The sequence below is a fragment of the Mixophyes fleayi genome, chromosome 7, assembly GCF_038048845.1.
Source record: "Mixophyes fleayi isolate aMixFle1 chromosome 7, aMixFle1.hap1, whole genome shotgun sequence".
NCBI lineage: Eukaryota > Metazoa > Chordata > Amphibia > Anura > Limnodynastidae > Mixophyes > Mixophyes fleayi.
The window spans coordinates 150,642,816-150,661,990 of NC_134408.1; the positions used below are offsets into that span (position 1 = coordinate 150,642,816).

General features: G+C 40.2%; 1 protein-coding gene and 1 non-coding gene across 2 annotated transcripts in view; one reads left to right on the forward strand and one right to left on the reverse strand.

Moving 5' to 3' along the window:
- CLASP1 (cytoplasmic linker associated protein 1) overlaps positions 1–19,175 on the forward strand; it is a 120,948-nt gene that overhangs the window by 23,767 nt on the left and 78,006 nt on the right. The window contains exons 3-7 of the mRNA XM_075181141.1: positions 9,955–10,033; positions 11,805–11,908; positions 12,715–12,806; positions 12,894–12,969; positions 17,737–17,834. Of these exons, the coding sequence (XP_075037242.1) occupies positions 9,955–10,033; positions 11,805–11,908; positions 12,715–12,806; positions 12,894–12,969; positions 17,737–17,834 (449 nt within the window). The remainder of the gene's footprint in view (positions 1–9,954; positions 10,034–11,804; positions 11,909–12,714; positions 12,807–12,893; positions 12,970–17,736; positions 17,835–19,175) is intronic.
- LOC142098751 (U4atac minor spliceosomal RNA) lies at positions 9,472–9,594 on the reverse strand. The gene has a single exon (XR_012678423.1). It is a non-coding gene; the product is annotated as a U4atac minor spliceosomal RNA (small nuclear RNA).

The following is a 19,175-nucleotide window of genomic DNA, read 5'->3' on the forward strand; positions in this document are numbered from 1 at the left end:
AGCTATTTTGATTATTTTTAAGGAGGGGATCTTTCAGATAAATTTGCTGTTAAGAGGATCTTGTCATTAACTGTTCATAGTGTCTGGTTCATCCTGTATTTGTCCATGAGGAGAGAGAACTTGTGAGGACGGATTACTGTGCAGGAGACATCGCTGGTTACTGGACTGACATTGTTCTGTATGTGCGGGGCCCCTCAGTGTAAGTCTCATTGCTCCCTGCTGGATGGTTTCCCTGATCCAGGCTTCCCATAGGCTGTGCCCAGCCTGTGTGTTCTATCAGTCATGTGTTACTAACAGTCCAGATAACTGGGCAGGAAAGCGGCAGTGTTCTGTGTCTCTGCCAGACGACGTCGCACATGGTTCAGGCTGTAGGTTTGTTACCAGGTTTTACAGTTGGTGCAATGTGTTAGACCTGGACAGTAATAACTAATGTTTGTCTACTAGGAACTATGGGATTTTTATCTGTGGTCACTGAGTTTAGAAGGTCAGTATTACTGTAGAATATATAGTTATATTTTGATCTGTTGTCTTGTTCTATATATGATGGTAGATCTGGATTTCGGCATATACCTGTTCTGTCCTGGTCATGTTACAGAAGACATAGTAACAAAGCCTGTAAGTCTGCAGGTCACCCTCTGTAACACTGAGATCTCTCATACCCTCGGACTGAATAATCATGGCTGAATATTTTGGCTCTTAATAATGAAAGCTGTGAAGGGATTTGGAGGCTGTGTGATAGCTGTGGTGAGAGGATCAGTGCAGCTGTGTGTTCCCACTTTCTGGAGACCTCTGTAGTCCTGTGATCACATAACCAAGAGTCAGTGTTTCTTACAGAGAGATCTCAGGGAAACTCTGGATGCCATATGTGGTGTTACTGGCACTGAGGATTGGAGAATCAAAAAAAATAACAAAACAAACTTTTTAGGGTTCTTCAGTTTGATATAATTACAGTAAGACTTCTCTCAGTAGGTTGCCGTGGTAGTAAGTGATAAAGAAAGATGGATCTGGGATGAATATGCCTGGGGTGTCTAACGGGTATGAGATGGTCATAGGCCAATTGTAGGGCATCATCAGGGGCAAAATCCTCAGGTTTCTAGTTGGGTGTGATAAAAATTAAAAAGTATAGAGGGTAAATGTATTACAGCGCTTTTTGCAACTCGCTGATATTCGGCACGTTTGACAGCTAACAACACATTGCCAATTTACATTAAGGCAAATCCTGCCTTTAAACCCATTTCCATCTTAAATGTGGCTGTTTAATACATTTACCACTAGGAATCTGAAGTTCTCCTTTAACTTGTAGATTGGGCACCAGAAATTGGGGCACTGTGGTTCTAATTGGGCCCCCCATTCTGATGTAGTAAATATGGCATATAATTGGTTTGGTGATGCAGCTTTCTTTTAGGTGCCACAAACACTAAACCTCTTAACATTTTAAATGTTTTTACCTCCACCTCCGATCTCTGGGCTTCCTGCATTCAAGGTGACTGGTGGGGAGATTAGGGAAAAGGTAGAGTCACAGAGGATAATCTGTCACCTAACTGCTACTTGAGGGGACTGTGGACACTACACAGTGCAAAAAATCATGTATTAATAATTTCATAGAAAGTAGGACAGACCTCACTGCATATATGGGTCTAACTGATGAAATCGTGCTGTGATCTGCCCCCTTCTGTATGGTTTTAGGTGTGGACTTGATTGAATCTGTGCTACCACAGCAGTTTAGGACAACTGTGAGGATTTCTCACCATTAAATGTTAGTTGAGAGAGCACAGTTGTGTCCGGCATATTAGAGAACATCATACCTGTACAGGAGACACATAGTGGAATGAAGACTCTGAGGTTTAATGTGTCATGTGTGACCTTATACTACTCCAGGTAACTGACCTCCACCTTAGTGTATTGTGCTTCCTGCAAGTCTCTCCTAGTGATCTTTATTTCTCTTCGCAATCTATGGACGTCACATGTGAGCCCGGGGTCCCTGCTCCTTTCTATGCTTTTATTTTGTCATGAAAATATCAGTTCGTTCCCAACCAGGGGGCTGCACCTATCGCCGAATACCTACAATGTGCCAGGAAAGTTATATTTTTTATTGAAAGACTGGGAACGTGCAATCAAAATCCAAAAGTGCCCAAAAAAGGTGCAAAACCATAAAAAAGTGCACTAAGGGATGCGGAACTTGGCCCTTCCTTTAAAAAGAAAGGGCCCTGGTCCCCGACCCCCGGAACCAAAAGGTCACTTAGGTGGCAAGGGTCTTCAGACCCCCTTCGCCACAAGGCTAGGGGGGTCCCTTTAGCCCGTGGGATCCACCGAGGCTTCACCCAGGGCTCAACAACTAGTCCACCCCCTAATGGGAGGACCTTCGAGGGGTTTCAGGGGGAATGGAGCCTCGGTCGCACAGCCCCCCCTAGCTCTTCCGGGGACAGGAGCCCAAAAGGGCCTACCCGCACCCAAAAAAAATCCAAGAAACGTGAAAACATAAAAGTGACAAACGAGAAGAAAAAAATAAATGGTGCCGAGTGAATACGGCCCCAGCCTAATGGCTGAGCTTCGTTTAAAAATTTTCTCGTCCAGCCATAAGGCCAGGGCAAAGAATGTAGCGAGTGCAAAATGAAAGTGGTCAAAAGTGCATGGGTGCCAACATAATCACGCGTTTAAGGTGCTATGACCAGTGATTTATGGCACCCCCGGGGTAGCCACTCCCGGAGGCACATTTGTCCCAGGCTTTCAAAGCGGCCTACCCGGCCCCTGGCCAGAGGACCAAGTGCAGCTCTGCCACAACTGCACTTGATCTTGGCTAAAAGGCTGAGAAGCCAGGAAAGTTATATGCTACATCTGCTGACTGGTACAAATGATGATGGGGTTTTCCTGAGATATGTCTACAGACTTCTTTATGCTGCAAGAACTTTACAGGGAGAGAGATTATCCAACCAAGAGAAAGATTTTTTTTTTTTTATCCTATCCAAAATAATGGATAATATTGGGCGCCTCTGTGGAATCCCAATAGGGGAATTTATTATAATTTCAACAGATTAAAAAATATATAAAACTGTTCTAAAATAGCCACAAATCAATAAACTTGATAATTGCTGCTCTTCTGGGGGATTGTTGTGTATCAATCCCTAAATACTTAACAAAAGAGATAACCAACAACTATGAAAAGCACAAAGATCATCCAGCAGGTTTAGAAGAACACATCTTGTCCACTAATTGACCTTTCCCAGATATGAGCAGTGATTTTCAACGCAGACCATTCAGCACTGGATGCGGCTGTGTTCTTATTTCTGTATATATAGATATATAAGGAAGCGCCAAACATAGTGTGAGTCAATAAACAACCAATGTACATTAAGATGGTGAGTGAATGGTCACGTACCAAAGTACAATAAATATGGAACTTATCTGGTGTTGAAGTAGGTCTATGTCACTGTCTTCCTCAGAAATGAGCCATATACAAGAGTCATACAATAGCCCAAGTATAGAATAGCTCATCTGGAAACAAAGTCTCATCTGTAGGATTCCAATGTGAAGCTTTCTGGCCACAGAAGTAATTTCCACATCCATATAGTGTTATGGTAATTTTACCTCTCCTTTATCAAGTCCCTTCAGATATCAGTGAGATAAGATGCTGGTTAACCAGGAGATCAGTAATCAAGACACGGACATGCCAATGTCAAGATGTATACTGAACTGTGCTCGTTTATTTCTGGCATACATTTATACATGAAAAAGCTTTTGATCTGGTTATAGAGCAGAAACACATGATTGATATTTTCCTGAGTAAATATAAATCTTCTGACAAAGCTAGTTAGTTCTCTTCATGTCACTTTTATAGGTTCTTATCAACTTTCACTGGAGCCAGTACTCCCAATGTCCTCATCATCCATTATCCCATGTCCTAGGCCTCCATCCGGGGTCTTTGAGATAGTTCAAGGCTGGAGCTGGTGATTACACTGAATGTATTTTTAAGGCAAATACCAAGATTTTTAACTCCTTCACATATCATTATTACCATCATCATTGAAAACCTAAAAATGCTCTCACAATAGTGAGGACATGGATTCCAGATAGTCCTCTTGGCGCGTTTCGTTCAAATGACATTCTCAAAGGGTTGCAATCCTTTGTTTCCAGATAAGCTATTTTATACGTATTTGATTGAGCGATTGTGTGCTTTGCTTGTATATGGATCAGTGCTGAGGAAGACGGTGACATAAACGTACTTCAACACCAGATAAGCTCCATATTTATTGTACTTAGGTACACAGCCATTGACTCGCCATCTTAATTTACGTTGGTTGTTTATTGACTCACACTATGCTCGGCGTTTCTGTTTTTGTCCTTAGGCTGTGCATCTGCAAATAGGTGCTATAAGATGTGAAGCTGCCTATTGTATGTGTTTATCTTACATTGTGCACGTTTTTTGACACTTTGTTTCACTAAGTGTTGTTTGGTTTATTCACTGTTTCATAGATATATAAGGGCTGGTAGTCATTGCATCTACAAAAGTGCCTACATTTAGGGCTTCATTTCTGTTGAGGCCAATGGATGCACATCTAGCCTGGATTTTTAAAAGATGCTTCTGTTCTTTATAATTTTCTTTATGAAACCCCCACACAACAAACACTGATACATAGGAGCAAATTGAAATACATTCCATAGGAACCTCACGCGATATTCCTCCCCCAGATGTACTTGGGTAAAATCTTTGCACCCCAGCGAGGTGTCAGCAAAAATAAGTGATTTCTGTAACGCTATTACTGGTACAGCGCTCAGTGTAGCCGCGCTTCGCTCTTAATTGAATCTGCGCCAAGGTATCTACATAAAACTGCTTTAGACAGTCAGAGAACAAATAAAACTTTGTAGTATAACAGAAAAGTGCAAAAAGCAGCAGAATACACAAGGTATTTGTATTAGAGAAATATTAGGAAATAAGACTATATATGACTTCTGTCAGCCCGTGTAATGAATTGCTGACTGTCTGAGGTGTTTACTTGTCAGAATTGCCATAACATCCTATTTCCAGCAGTAAAATGCAGGAGGAGCGTTCTGGAGCTGGGACTCATTAACAGAGTTGGTTAATAATTGTTCTTTAACATACAAGAGACGTGATATGGGTCATGTATGCAGAGCAAAACCAGCAAACTATGGAAGAGAAAAAGTCCACACACACCAGTCTTTATCATGGGATAACCTGACAGCCTGCACAGCCAGTGAGATATATATATATATATATATATATATATATATATATATATATATATTATGCGCTCTCCTGCATGGATGATAACAGAGGGAGGCAGAAGGATACATATGTGAAGACAAACCTAACGGCCAGGGGTTGTCTCTTAGGTATTCATTCATTTAGGAGTAATACATTTCTCTCAGCACGTGTTGGAATAAATGCTATTTAATTTACATTATATTGTAAGTTGCGTAGAAAAACAGAATTGCACTTTGTATATAATTCCACTCTTTTACTTTATGCGGCTATTCTATGGCCCTTACTGGGATATGTATGTTTGTTAAAACTATTTAACAGCACCAAGACCACCCCCATCCTCCAATTTAGTTTTTTTCATTATAAGGGGATGAATTATTACAAGAGCAGGGTTTATTTGCCATCACCACAAGGATTTGTAGGGATCTGTGGTTCCATTTGCTGCATTCTGCTCCGCTAAGTTGTCCTGTGAGCGGAGCCTGTGTGCGTGCAGCCTAATATGACCTACAAGCTGCTTTAAGGGCTAAAAATGGGGATCTGTGTGGGGAATACTGTTACCTTGTTGTTCTGTAGCACAAGGTAATGGAGAGAAGACTACAGCAACAAAGTAAGTTATTTTGCATCATAGTTAGTTAGTGTTCTCTGAATGCTCACTGATGTGTTACATGCACAAATTGGAGCAACACAAGTAAAATACTGATAAGTGTGAGAAGACTTGAAATAATGGTTTCCATTGTCACACCTGTTTGCATGTGCTTTACACTTTAAACATGTAAAACACGTGTCATAAAAGCCAGTGGGTATGACACAGAAGCAGGAATGATTGTGTGTGGGTGTGAAACGTTTCTCTGAAATGAATAAATGTTACAATTTAATGTTGAGAGCCCGTGCGGTTACATGTCATGGGTTTGGCAATGGGGTGGTTACATGTGATGTGTAGCTTGGATGATCATATTAATCTTGCTATTTTTAATCACAAATGCACATTTCCCATGCAGGGCATATTAATGACACATACACTTCCTGGTAGGATCTGCCAGGCCCGGGAGCCTTTATGAAAGCTTGCAGTGGTTTTGGGCACATAATGAATAAACTTATCACCTTTTAAAATCTTTGTTATTTATAGATTGAGATGCTTATTTATAAGGAATGAAGTAAGTATCCTCTTCTAAAGTAGCATAATGTGTTTCTTATTACATATAAATGTACCTGGAATGATAACCAGGCAGATCCGTGTGTCATACGTTTACATGTAAATGTTGTACCTGGAATAACCAGGCAGATCCGTGTGTCATACGTTTACATATAAATGATGTCGCTTTATAACTGTTATATACTTGTGGTATATTCATAATGTCCTTTTGTGCATCAGATAAACCGTTGTGCTATATTTATAGAAGTAAGATTACATATAAATTGGGTAGTGTTCTGTATGTGTCCATATGAAGCAGATTAAGAAGCCTTGGAGTCGGCTACTGAAAGCATTTCTACTTCTTCAACTACGCACTTTATATTACACTGTACATAGTTCATCCTTGTGAGTATATTCACTGCTGGTTCCCACTTCTGTAGACTGTAAGCTGTAGTGAGAGGTGTACTCTTATACCCTGTATGTACGTGTCATTTACTTATACTATATCACATATTCTGTAACATTGTACAAGTTGTATATGCTGGCATGAGCATGGCATATTCAATGTGTCACTGTACAGCGTTGCAGAATATGTTGGCGATATAGGTTAAGCTGTAGAGCGTAGGGTCCTCCCACCATTTGTGTACACTCTATTGTTACCTTTCAATTTATCTCCTTGACTGCACAGCGCTATGGAATATGTTGGTGCTGTAGAAATAAAGGAATCTAATGCTTTCACACAGTTTGTTGACTTAACAGTATGAAACCGTTCATTTACCCTGAGGAAGTGTCATTTCAGGCACGAAAATAATAGCCCTGCTCATCCATTTTTATCCTTAATACTTTGCTGCCACCAATGGTAATAATTTGTTTGTTTTTTAAGTTAAATGTGGAAAATTAGACGCAACGTATTTATTTCTAATGTAACCTCTTTCTTTAACTTATCTGCCCAACAATAGTGGCTTGAACGTAAGTTACAGCGGAGCAGGCTGGCTACATGGGCATTAGACCTTCAACTAAAGGCTTTGGCTTTGCCAGAGTACATGTACTAATATTGGTTACCTTGGGCCTCGAGTTTCTCCAGTCTGTGGCCCTAAATGACAGAAGCCGGGGGCTGCACTGTGCACCAGGGGGATTTATTTAGTTACAATAGTGACCTGGAATCTAGTATTCTGCCCAGTGCTGCATGGAGGGTAATAACACTGCCACATGAGGGTATACTTGTTGCATTGTTTAATTAGTTGTATTTACCTTGTTTTCTCTTTCATGGGAACTGTTTGCTGTAAATACAGCTGTTGTTGTAGAGCTCAGTGATACATTAACAAGTGAAAGGACTGTACACAAAACATGACATGTATTATATACAAACCAGTGACCGCCTCCAGGTTTTAGTTGTGTTCTATTACCCAGTAATGGGATTTGTAGTCTCTATAACAGCTGCTGAGCACACGTATCCATTTTTGGTATACTGTAATAGTAATATGAAGTTTGAAACATATTAAAGCTCAGAACTGGATAAAGTGGGACTATTAGTGACTGCAACAATAGGCTGTGATGGGCCTAAGGCGAAGTGTTGTACAACACAACAAGAATGGAATATTTGTATTAAGTATTTTCACAGTGATCTCTGCAATTAGGTTTCACTGTGTGGCTGGTGGAATTGTCCCCAGTTCAGTGACTGCATCTGGACTCAGGAATTTCTGTACAGTAAACTTCCTTATCCTGAACCATCCTCACAAGGCGTTCATCCTACAGCGCTGCCGTAAACAGTGCTCTTCCTGCTGATGGTGACAGAAGTATAACCATGTTTACCTCAAAACCAGCAATTCCTTGGTGGTGGCTGCTTGAATACGTCTGAAGTTTGTGATTTCTAATTTCATTTGTGTATTTAATGTTTTTCAGAAGGTCATTTGCATATCTGAAATTCTTTTACATTTAAAACATTTTTTTCCTGTACAATATAGTTACATCCGCAGTTGTGGTTTGTAGGCATTGAGATGTATGAATACTAATGGGGCTCATTCACACGAAGGTCTCTGATATCCAGGGCAATGCAGATGACAGTGAGTCCAGATAGGATATACATACAGATAATGGGAAAATTAATGTTTTACAGCTAGCTTAGGTTCTCAAACTGGGGACTTCCAGATAGTGAGTTCCCAAATCGCAGCATTCGATGGCGTCAGACAGCTGAAGCTCCTCCCACCTCTTTAGACCAGTTTCCTGAAAGTCTCATACAGGACGAAATGCTGAGCCTGCAGTCTGCAGTTTTGGACACTAGAGCCATTAGGACTGTACAGCCTCATCCTGTTAAATCCCATGGGTGCAGACCGATCAGCTGAGACATATACACACTAGTGAAATCAATAAATATTCCTCAGGTACCCATTGGACAGTAGGTTACACTCTAGTGATTGGTTAGTGTTGCAGCAGTATTATTAACTTGGAGTGAGTCCTCGATCTGGATCCCATTGACCTCCTCAGTCTCTGCAGCTCATCATTTTAGTATTTAGGATCCAGGTTGTCTGTTATATACTATTTTGTTTTGTGCAGATTTTTGTTAGAAATGTTGATTGCCCAGAATGCTGTTCACTTGGCTAGGTCATTTGCATATGTTTGTGTTCTGTACTTTGTAAATATGTTTTGGCCTAAACAAAAAAAGTAGTTTATTGGCAAACTGTGATTACGGTTTCCTTTGACTGCAGTGGAACAAGTAACAAAGTGAATGTGGAATTACAAGAAGTCATCAGTGCAGTTATGACTGATGCACATTTCCTGTCCTGTTGTATGTCCCTATGCGAAGCCATTCGCCTCTTATGTCATAGGTATTACATATACTGGTAATCTTACTCTGTATTTGTAATTTATTGATAAGTGGTAGCTATATAATAATATGGGCACTGTATACAGACTTAATATAATCATACCTTACATTACAGTTCAAAATCTTGTAAACAAATTAATCATTAATGTGTTTTTGGAATAGTGTATATTGTTCTTATGTGTATGAGTTTATACTGGTAAAAAAATCTCATAGTATTCTGTTCTGAACTCCTATATTGCCCTCTAGTGGTTACTTTAATAATTACAACTTTCTTCTATTAACATTAAAGAAACATAGTTTTCCAAAAATTGCACCTTTCTAATGTTTTCACACTAGTGGCGATGTGTTGTCAATGGTGTTAGCAGTACTATCCTCACTAGACGTTCATTGGACAGTAGCTCACCCCAAGAGAAGGATGGTTAAGTGGAAAAAGTTACCGAAATTTGATAGGAAAAATTAAAACCCATTTCAATTTGTGGAGATTTTTGTGTTTGGTAGTTACATGGAAGAAATGATGACTCACCAAAACTTAGTCTCAAGCACTGAGACTTGCAAGTCTCTAATGGTTTAAAATATGTTTTCCCCCCTTTTCTGTGTAGAAAATGTTCACTTCCCATAATGCATTGTGTCAATTTGCATATCCTAGTAGAATTCCTACTGCAATATTCAAGTTTATTTGTGCATTTTTCCAAAATTATATTAAATAGATTTTTACAATATTCCAGTTTCTCATTTTATATATGTATATATATATATATTTTTTTTTTTTACTTTTTCCAGGTTGCATTGCTGGGAATGGACATTTTGTCAGCTTTAGTTGCACGTTTGCAAGATCGGTTCAGAACACAGATTAGCACAGGTAATGTAACACGTCTTTGTCCTGTGCCCAAAGTGTGTGTGCTCCATTTTTCAAATCTTTTTTCAAATTTTTACATATCTGGACACAATTAAAAATCATCTTGACCTTATCAAGTACTTGGCTCTGATAAATCTTCGTTTCATGTAACAAATAGCCCATAACAGATTTTACTTTGTCATTGTTTAACAACAAATAAGCCACCAGGCAGGAACCATGTGGGAAATGTAAGTGCACCCCTACTACTTCCATATCCATGAAAAAGGTAATTTCAGTCACATGTTACTAATCGGTAATCAAGTACATTAATCGTGTGTCTGGAAGTGCTGTGACCTCCATCTACTATCACAATTTATGTCCGTTTGGAAGTGGTGACTTTGTTCTTGTGTTGTTAGGATGTATTACAGTCATTGGCCATGTTATTAGGCCTCTAGTACTGAATAGGACACCCCTTTGCCTCCAGTACAACCTGAATCCTTCATGTCATGGATACAACAAGGTGCTGGAAACATTCCTCAGATTCTGGTCCATGTTGACATGATAAGTGCTGTATTAGGTTGACATCTGGTAACTGAAGGCCATTGGAGCACACAACTAAATGTCATGTTTGTGAACAAGCTCTAGATGACGTGTGCTATGTGACATGGCGCGTTATCCTGCTGGAAGTCGCCATTACATGTATATGGTCAGCAACAATACTCATGTAGGTTATGGCACTTTAACAATGCTGCACCGTTGACAGAGAGCAGGATGAGTCCCTGTTGTTTCTACCAAATTCCTAATCCACCATCTGCAGAAATCGAAATTTGTTCGACCAGGTGATGGTTTTTCCAATCTTCAGCTGCCCAGGTTTGGTGAGCCTCAGTTTCCAGGCAGAGAACCTGCGTGGTCGTCTGCTGCTGTAACCCATCCACTTGTAGGCTCCCCTGGCGGTGTGATCAGAGATGCTCTTCTGTATACCGCTGCTGTAACACATGGTTATTTGTGTTACTTCCTGTCAGCTTCAACCAGCCTGGCCATTCTCCTCTGACCTCTCGTTAAGAAGTCGTTGTCACCCACAGAGCTGCCGATCTCTGGATGTTTTTTTGTTTTGCGCACTTTTCTCTGAGTACTCTGAGACTGTTGTGCGTTAAAATCCCAGGAGATCAGAATTTTCTGAGGTACTGAAACCACCACCCAGCCTGTCACCAACAATCATTCCACGGTGAACTGAACCTCTTGACCAGGTCCGCATGTTTTTATGGATTGAGTTGCTGCCATGTGATTGGCTGATTATATATATATATATATATATATATATATATATATATATATATATATATATATATATATATATAAATATATATATATATATATATATATATACATATATAGTATACACAACAGCTCATTATTAAGGAAGTTGTTCTACTTCTCAAACAATCAATCTACTTAAGTGGGATCTGGGATGATCTCTGATTTAAGTTGTTTGTCAGAGTTTTTCTTGTTTTGCAGCTGCTGGAGATGTGATTAATTTTGTATCAAGTATTTAGAACAAATCTCAGCGTGTTCATTTTGTTAGCAAGAAAATAACTCCTGGCCCATATAGATTATATAAAATAATGTCCTAGAAATGTGTAGTTGATTAGGTTTGATCAGTAATTCGGAGATGATCTGGTAACTTGTCACGTTTTACCAGGCAGTGATGGTTATGGGGTGATACAACAACAGGCGCCCTCTGTGTAATTCATTGTATGGCTGGTTATCCTGAACTCTTATTATTCTCTCCCTCTAGTTCTGCAGAGTTTAATTGATCGCTTAGGTGATGCTAAGGACTCTGTCCGAGAACAGGATCAAGCTTTGCTGATAAAGATCATGGAGTTTTCACCCAGCTCGCAGGTAAATCTTCTGTAGCTGCTTCTCTGTATGTTGGAACCTCTCCCTAAAATGTATATCCTCTAACTGAGAGCCTGACCAATCCTACAGCTTCCTCAACGCTCTGATCCTGGGTCACCGGCGCCTTCCTTGCCTCGAGCCAGCATGTAGGAGACTTGGTAAACCCCCAAAGCCATGGACAACTAATTAGTAAGTGGTCATGTTACCGTGGTCTAAAGTTCTTTTATTTGGCATAAATTTTGCCAGAGTTCACTCTATGGTTATTTAGCTCGCTACCGCGATATTATGCTATTGGTGGAACAAATTCTATCTCTTGCTTGTTTTTAATAAAATGTCTATATTTTAAAATTATTTTTTCATTGTATAATGCTGCAGCTGTGGGGTCCTTATTAAAAACAAGCAAGAGATAGAATTTGTTCCACCAATGGCATAATATCGCAGTAGCGAGCTAAATAACCATAGAGTGAACTCTGGCAAAATTTCTGCCAAATAAAAGAACTTTAGACCAAGGTAACATGACCACTTATTAATTAGTTGTCCATGGCTTTGGGGGTTTACCAAGTCTCCTACATGCTGGCTCGAGGCAAGGAAGGCGCCGGTGACTGAAGCACCAAGGGTGACATTGAGGAATAATCTGCCATTTTACAGACTGAATACTGAAATCTGTCACGAGACCAGGGAGGGTATTTGAATGTAGCCAGGATTCCTTAGCTGTGAAATTGTTATGTAGCTGCTTATTGTAGAAACCTCATGTAAATGAGCACCAATCCCGTTGCACGATTACTGGAAAAACTTGTGTCTTTTTGTAGTATGTCTGGGACCGGATGCTGGGAGGGTTCAAGCACAAGAATTTTCGTACACGGGAAGGAGTATGTCTCTGCCTTATTGCTACGCTAAGCACGTGAGTTTCCTTCCCACACAATCGCTCAGTCTCCTGTCTCTGCTGCCGGAAACTTTGTAACGGTCATTTTTTTTATTCCATCCGCAGATACGGAGCCAACGGCCTGACGTTAAGTAAGATTGTACCTCATATATGTAACCTGCTAGGGGACCCCAACAGTCAGGTGAGTCTGTTTACATGAGAAGAGAGACTGGCACTACAGTAATGTGGATAATTAGATGTTTTGACTCTTGGAAGAACAGTAACCAGTTATAAGGCTGTAATTATGATGTTTCATATCAGCCTATAGCTGATTCTGTAGCTCGCATTGTCCAGAGAAATGTCTACCTTTAGTGAATAGATGAACTTTGCATGTTGGAAATTTGAAATAATATTATTTTGTCTGTTCATTTTTCCAATTTACTGTATGTTGGGATTATGGTTAGATGTATACAGATCACCACACTTAAATTACCACTAACTTCTTATCACATCTATTATTACAAAATACTGTCCTCTCCAAACACCCAAACATTATAACAGGCCTTTGTTAAAAAAGCCACCTGAAGAAACGCTTAATTCCTGTTTCTTGGCCTTCTGGGTCAGGTTTAGTTGTGCCTTGGGGTGTACGAGGGCTCCCCAGAACAGGCAGAGTATCGCGATCCTCTGACCAAGAGGCCGGTTTGCAGAAATCCTGTTTTGTGCCTTTATATAAGAGCTACGGCTGCCCAAACATGTTCGGGGAGAGGGTGCTCCAAGCAGGATGCCCGTTTTTGTATTTTTCTAGCAATATTCATTTTCTGTGCCCTGTTTCTTAACCTGAGCAGGAAGAGATTTTCAAAATATGGGAACTTAAAGACAGTAAGCGTACACCTAAAGTTTTCTATTAAAATAATAACAAAAAAAACGTTTGAGCCTTGTTGGAGGTCAGCTGTATTGATGCCAGTGAGCACATCCGTGTAAGAGGCTCCACGCTAGGAAGCCGTGATCAGTGCATTGGATGAAGCCTGTACCGCTCCTTGGCTCTCACCTTTAATCTAGAAACTGCGGCAGGGAATTCACTTGCAAGGCCAAATTTCTCTTGAATCTTTGCACAGCAATGGGTGAATCTTGGAACATAAAATAAAACTGAGTAAGTAATATTTAGTGGCCCTTTAAAGACCAGACCAATTTCATGCAATTACCTCTCACAATTCTCTGAACACTGACCTGGTAATGATGACCCATCAAGGAACATAGGAGAGACACATGCTATATGCACTCTACTAAAGATATAGATTATATATGTGTGTGTTCTGCCTGTCCATGGGCGCAGCTGTCCTTAAATCCCTTATTAATATTTAAATTTGTATAGAAGCACCACAGCCTTTAGTTGGTGTCCTCTGCTAGCAGTGGCCATCCAGCTGGTGTGTGTACATGTCCCAGCCTGGGCAGGATTTGCTGTAATGTTAGTACCACTCCCTTCAAGTAGACGCTGATGATGTGCTGTAATTTGCATGTTTTTCCCACAGTTCCAAGGGGCAGGAATGTGTACGGTACTTTTTGCCATTATGCTGTATTTATTTGCTTGTAGAGAAGCCATGGCAGTTTTCTTTTTCTACCAATGCCTACTGTATTGTACGGGTGACATTCCTGTGTTCTGGCCCGACACTCCCTAATTTTGCTTGTGATAATGAAACCTGACTGATGTAAATAACGGCTGTGCATTTAGCACCCTCTATTGGGCACTAATGGTATTGCAGGTTTCTCTATAGTTATACAGGGTTTAAAGTCCTGCAGACTACGGTTTAATTTGTCATCTTCACTGAAAGATGTGTGTGGTTTGTTAATTGTTATTACACCGTTTATCAATCCTAAATTTAATCCTGGAAAGAGAAAAATGGACAGAAGTGTTCCAGCAGCGTATGAGGGTTATTTAAATTATACAAGGTTTAAAGTGTTTCACATGCATTGGTCAAAATTAATGAGAACTAATATATGGATTAGATGTATTTACAATGTATCAAATGCTTTTTTAACACTTTTACCAACCCAATCTTGCACATGCTACTGCATTGGAAATAGGTTGTATCATCATTTATATAGTGCAAGCAAATTCCGTAGTGCTTTACAAATGGGAACAAACATTAATAAAACGAGAGTTTGATACACAAGGGCATGTGCTACATCGTCCAGCTAGAATGCAAAAGTAAAAAGTATTGAGTTGGCTGATCAGTCACACAGTAGTGTTGGTCAGAGGTTTTTTTTCTTGTTAGTTGTATAGAGGGTGGTAATAGGGAGATTAAGATGCTGGTTGAGGAATATTATAAGCTTGTCTGAAGAGGTGGGTTTTCAGTGAACTCTTGAAGGTTTGAAGACTAGAGGAAAGTCTTACAGTGTGAGGGAGGGAATTCCACAAAGTGGGTGCAGCCCGAAAAAAAGTCCTGTAACTAGGAATGAGAGAAAGTAATGAGTAGAAGAGAGAAGCAGATCTTGTGCAGAACGGAGTTGTTGAATTGGGAGATATTTTGAGACAAGTGAGGAGATGTATGTCGGTGCAATTTTGTTGACGGCCTTGTATGTTAGTAAAAGAATTTTATATTGACTTTGTCAGTCTCTACACTGGCTGCCTGTTTTTCAACAGAGTGACTCAGTAGAGGAAGAATGGTTTGCAAGGAAAATCAATCTAGATTAGATTGTTCGGGTTTGAGTCTGATTTTGGGAAGACCAGTAAGTCGCGAGCTGTAATAGTTGATGTGGGAGATGAGTGCATAAATTAAGACTTTTGCAGTGTCCTGTGTGAGATTTGTGCATATTCTGGAAATGTTCTTTTAGATGTATGTAATATTATTTAGATATATAGAGTCGATGTGGGGAACAAAGGATACCATGTAATAACATTTTAAGCTTGCCGCTAAAATGTTATAACACTGTGGTGGGAACTACCCAATAACAAAGCATCCTATTGTTCATTTGGTTTTCTGGTGTGGACGAGTTCTTCATGTAACTTTGCTGTGTTATCACTTCCTAAAATACCATTGTTTCTGTAATGGCTGAACCATACAACCTAACCAGGCACCAGGCAAAATGATAGCAATGCATGCTGCAGCTTGTAGTTTTTGTTGGTAATGAGGTCTTGTTTATATTAAGGGGAGGGGCTTGTTACTGAACTTCATATAACAGAATTTGTTGCTTCTAAGGTGGTCATTTTCAAACACAAATCTTTACAATGCATATGCTCTGTCACAGTACACACAACATAATTCTATTCTGTACAAATGTACTCCTCCTGGCATACAGGAAGTCTAATGTGGGGACCCCCTTGTGTATAGGAATTGTAATGCCCCCACAAGAAAGTATGGGGCCCCCTTGCATTCAGGATATTTGGTGCCCCCTCCTCCTCTTGCGTTGAGGAGGAGGTTGTCTCTTTTCAGGAGTTTGCTGCTGACTGATTTCTTTTAAATAATAGAGGTTACAGGATATGTGCATTACATTTTCTTTACAACCAATAGGTGGCGGTGTGGAGTATTTGTTTTCTTCTAAGTCTGGTGGAGTATTTGGTACAGAGGTCACATCACTCCTGATTTGGAAAGTAGTTTGAGCAGTGATTGGAAGGAATAAAACCTATGCTTAATCTGAAAGCTCAGACCTATGAGCTGCCATCTGAGCTATGAACACATAGGTGTGTGTTTTGGCTCCGGAGAATGCTAGTGAATTAAAAGTGAAAATGGACTTCACTTTTATTGATGAAGCCATTTACATCTGTAAATGTCCCACATGGTTCTTTCCTGCTCAGATTTAGTTCTCAGGCATCAGTGGGTTTTCAGGAGCAGAGTATGTGTATTAGAGACACCACCAAAACAGTACAAACTATCTTAAATTATCTTTCAGATCAGCTAATATGTGTTTCCCAAGTTCCAGCTTTTTAGTAGAAAAATGTATAGTTGGGATGTAATGAGTCACTGAGTGCCATGGGGCTGTCTGCCTCACATTTCCCTGGGTACATGTATGTTTATTGCCATGCGCGACATTATAACCATGGGAGACCGATCACAGCAGTAAAAGGTTCAAACCTTTAATAACCCAAGTCATTGCTGAATTAATGCTCTGTAAAGGTAGGAGAATATTTTAATTGTAGGTGAGTAAAAACATTAACACCAACCCTTATCAGAAGAAAACAAATCTATGGGAAACAAACCTTTTAAATAACCTTTCACAAAAACATTTAAAATGGTGATATCTAGAATGCTTGTTCCAAAGACTTGTAATCTCACTTTATTTTTCTTCGAGTCCTTGTAAAACATGTTTGTATATATTCCTGTTATTAAAGTGTCCACATCACCTACACATAGGATACAGCCAATAATTATTAGACTACAGTCTATCAGTTCTCTAGGAGCTAGTGCTAATGTCTTACTATGATGTCACTAATTCCTTGTGATTTGATAGGCTGTGATTTTTTTTTTGTGATCGTGGAAGTGAAAGCTTCCAGCGTTCACGTTGCTATGAACGTGTTGGATTGTGTGAATGAGACCTTTTGCATATACGGCTGTGGCTCCTGGCCCGTCGGGTGTTGCATTCACTGCCAACCTCCCTGTGCTGCAAGTTTGAATTTCTCGCTCCTTTCAGATCTGGGAATGGTTTCTCCCCTTTCTACTTGTGTATTTAACCACAAAACTGCTACCCTGGGAGGGCACCGATTTAATGAGTGGCTGCTGTTGCTGATGACATCACACATCGCTAGCATCAGGACAGCGCAGTTAGTGACCAAATTCACATGTCACAATTTCACATTTCGCTAACATATTGTAATTCTGAAAGCACAGTAATTGTCTTAACCTTCCTCCTCTGCATTATGCAACACTTGTATCCTCCCGTTTGTATCATGCTTTACATTGTGTACTGAGGAATGTACAAGGCCTCATCCAGGGTCACTTCTAACCTGCGGTTGTGTTGTGCATGGCTCCTGCAGGTCCGAGACGCAGCAATAAATTGCCTGGTTGAAATCTACAGACATGTAGGAGAGCGTGTACGTGCTGACCTTGGCAAGAAAGGACTTCCACAGTCTCGGTGAGTTATTATGTTTCAGCGCTTTATCCTTTACCGGGACTATGTGTTTAATTCTAAAAGCTACATACAGATTTAGACAGCAACTCCACGTGTCACACGTGTGCAGATAGAAAGACGTGATGCTTGTAACGTTATAGAATTCCCCTGTTGGGTAATATGAGGACGGGTGATGCTTCATGGAGACCATTTTACTGTAAAATGGTTTTGGGTAGCACAGTATCCATAGACATAGAATTTGACAGCCGATAAGAACCACTTGGCTCATCTAGTCGGCCCATATTGTAACCTATGGTAACTCAAACCCTCTTTGATCCTTTATTCTTTATAAGGATATCCTTATGTCCATCCCAAGCATGTTTACATTGCTCTACTGTATTATCCTCTACCACCTCTGATGGGAGGCTATTCCACTTATCCACTACACTTTATGTGAAGTAAATTTTGCTTAACTGTAATATTATTACAGTACATCTCTTTCCTATGTAGCAGTATTGGGGGACCTGATATCTTGGACCCCAAACATCCAGGAGAAACTCCTGCAGGAGACTATATTGACAGCAACTGTTTGGGTGATGGTATAGCTGCCAATCATCGGGGGTCCTGCACACCAGAGCACCCCTGTTTTGTGCCCATTGAAGGTTAGGTGGTTTACTGTAAAAATATTGCTGTAGATTTGTTGTTCAGTGACTCTAAATTTACCCCAGCTATATATTTACTATTATCGTGGGCTCCAGTTTATATTTTACATGTGAATCGCATGAGTAACTTCCAAAACACTGCATGTTACAACAGGTCAGAGAGCTGGTTATTTGTTCTCTATTTTGATCTGTATGAAAAAATACCCATCGTTATCTCCTACATACCGAATTCTGGTGCCCTTACATGCTGCAATACGGCCAAGCAGTTGGGTCGTTTTAGCCCGAAATGGTTAGATCTCAACCAGTATTGTACCAGAATCATTCACATGTTGGCCAAGACAATTGGTAAATCTGCGAAGACGATGCCCTCGCTTGCTGTGCCTTCCATGGCATGAGTATTTACCTTATCTTTTGGGTACTGCCACCTTTATTGGTTGCTACAAAATCACCAGTGTGGTGGAAATCCCTTTCAGCTTTTCACATGTCTACAATTCCTACAGCTGTGGCTGGTGTGATGCTGGTCTGTATACCTAGTGTCTGTATACCTAGTGTCTGTATACCTAGTGTCTGTATACCTAGTGTCTGTATACCTAGTGTCTGTATACCTAGTGTCTGTATACCTAGTGTCTGTATACCGTGTGTCTGTATACCTAGTGTCTGTATACCTAGTGTCTGTATACCTAGTGTCTGTATACCTAGTGTC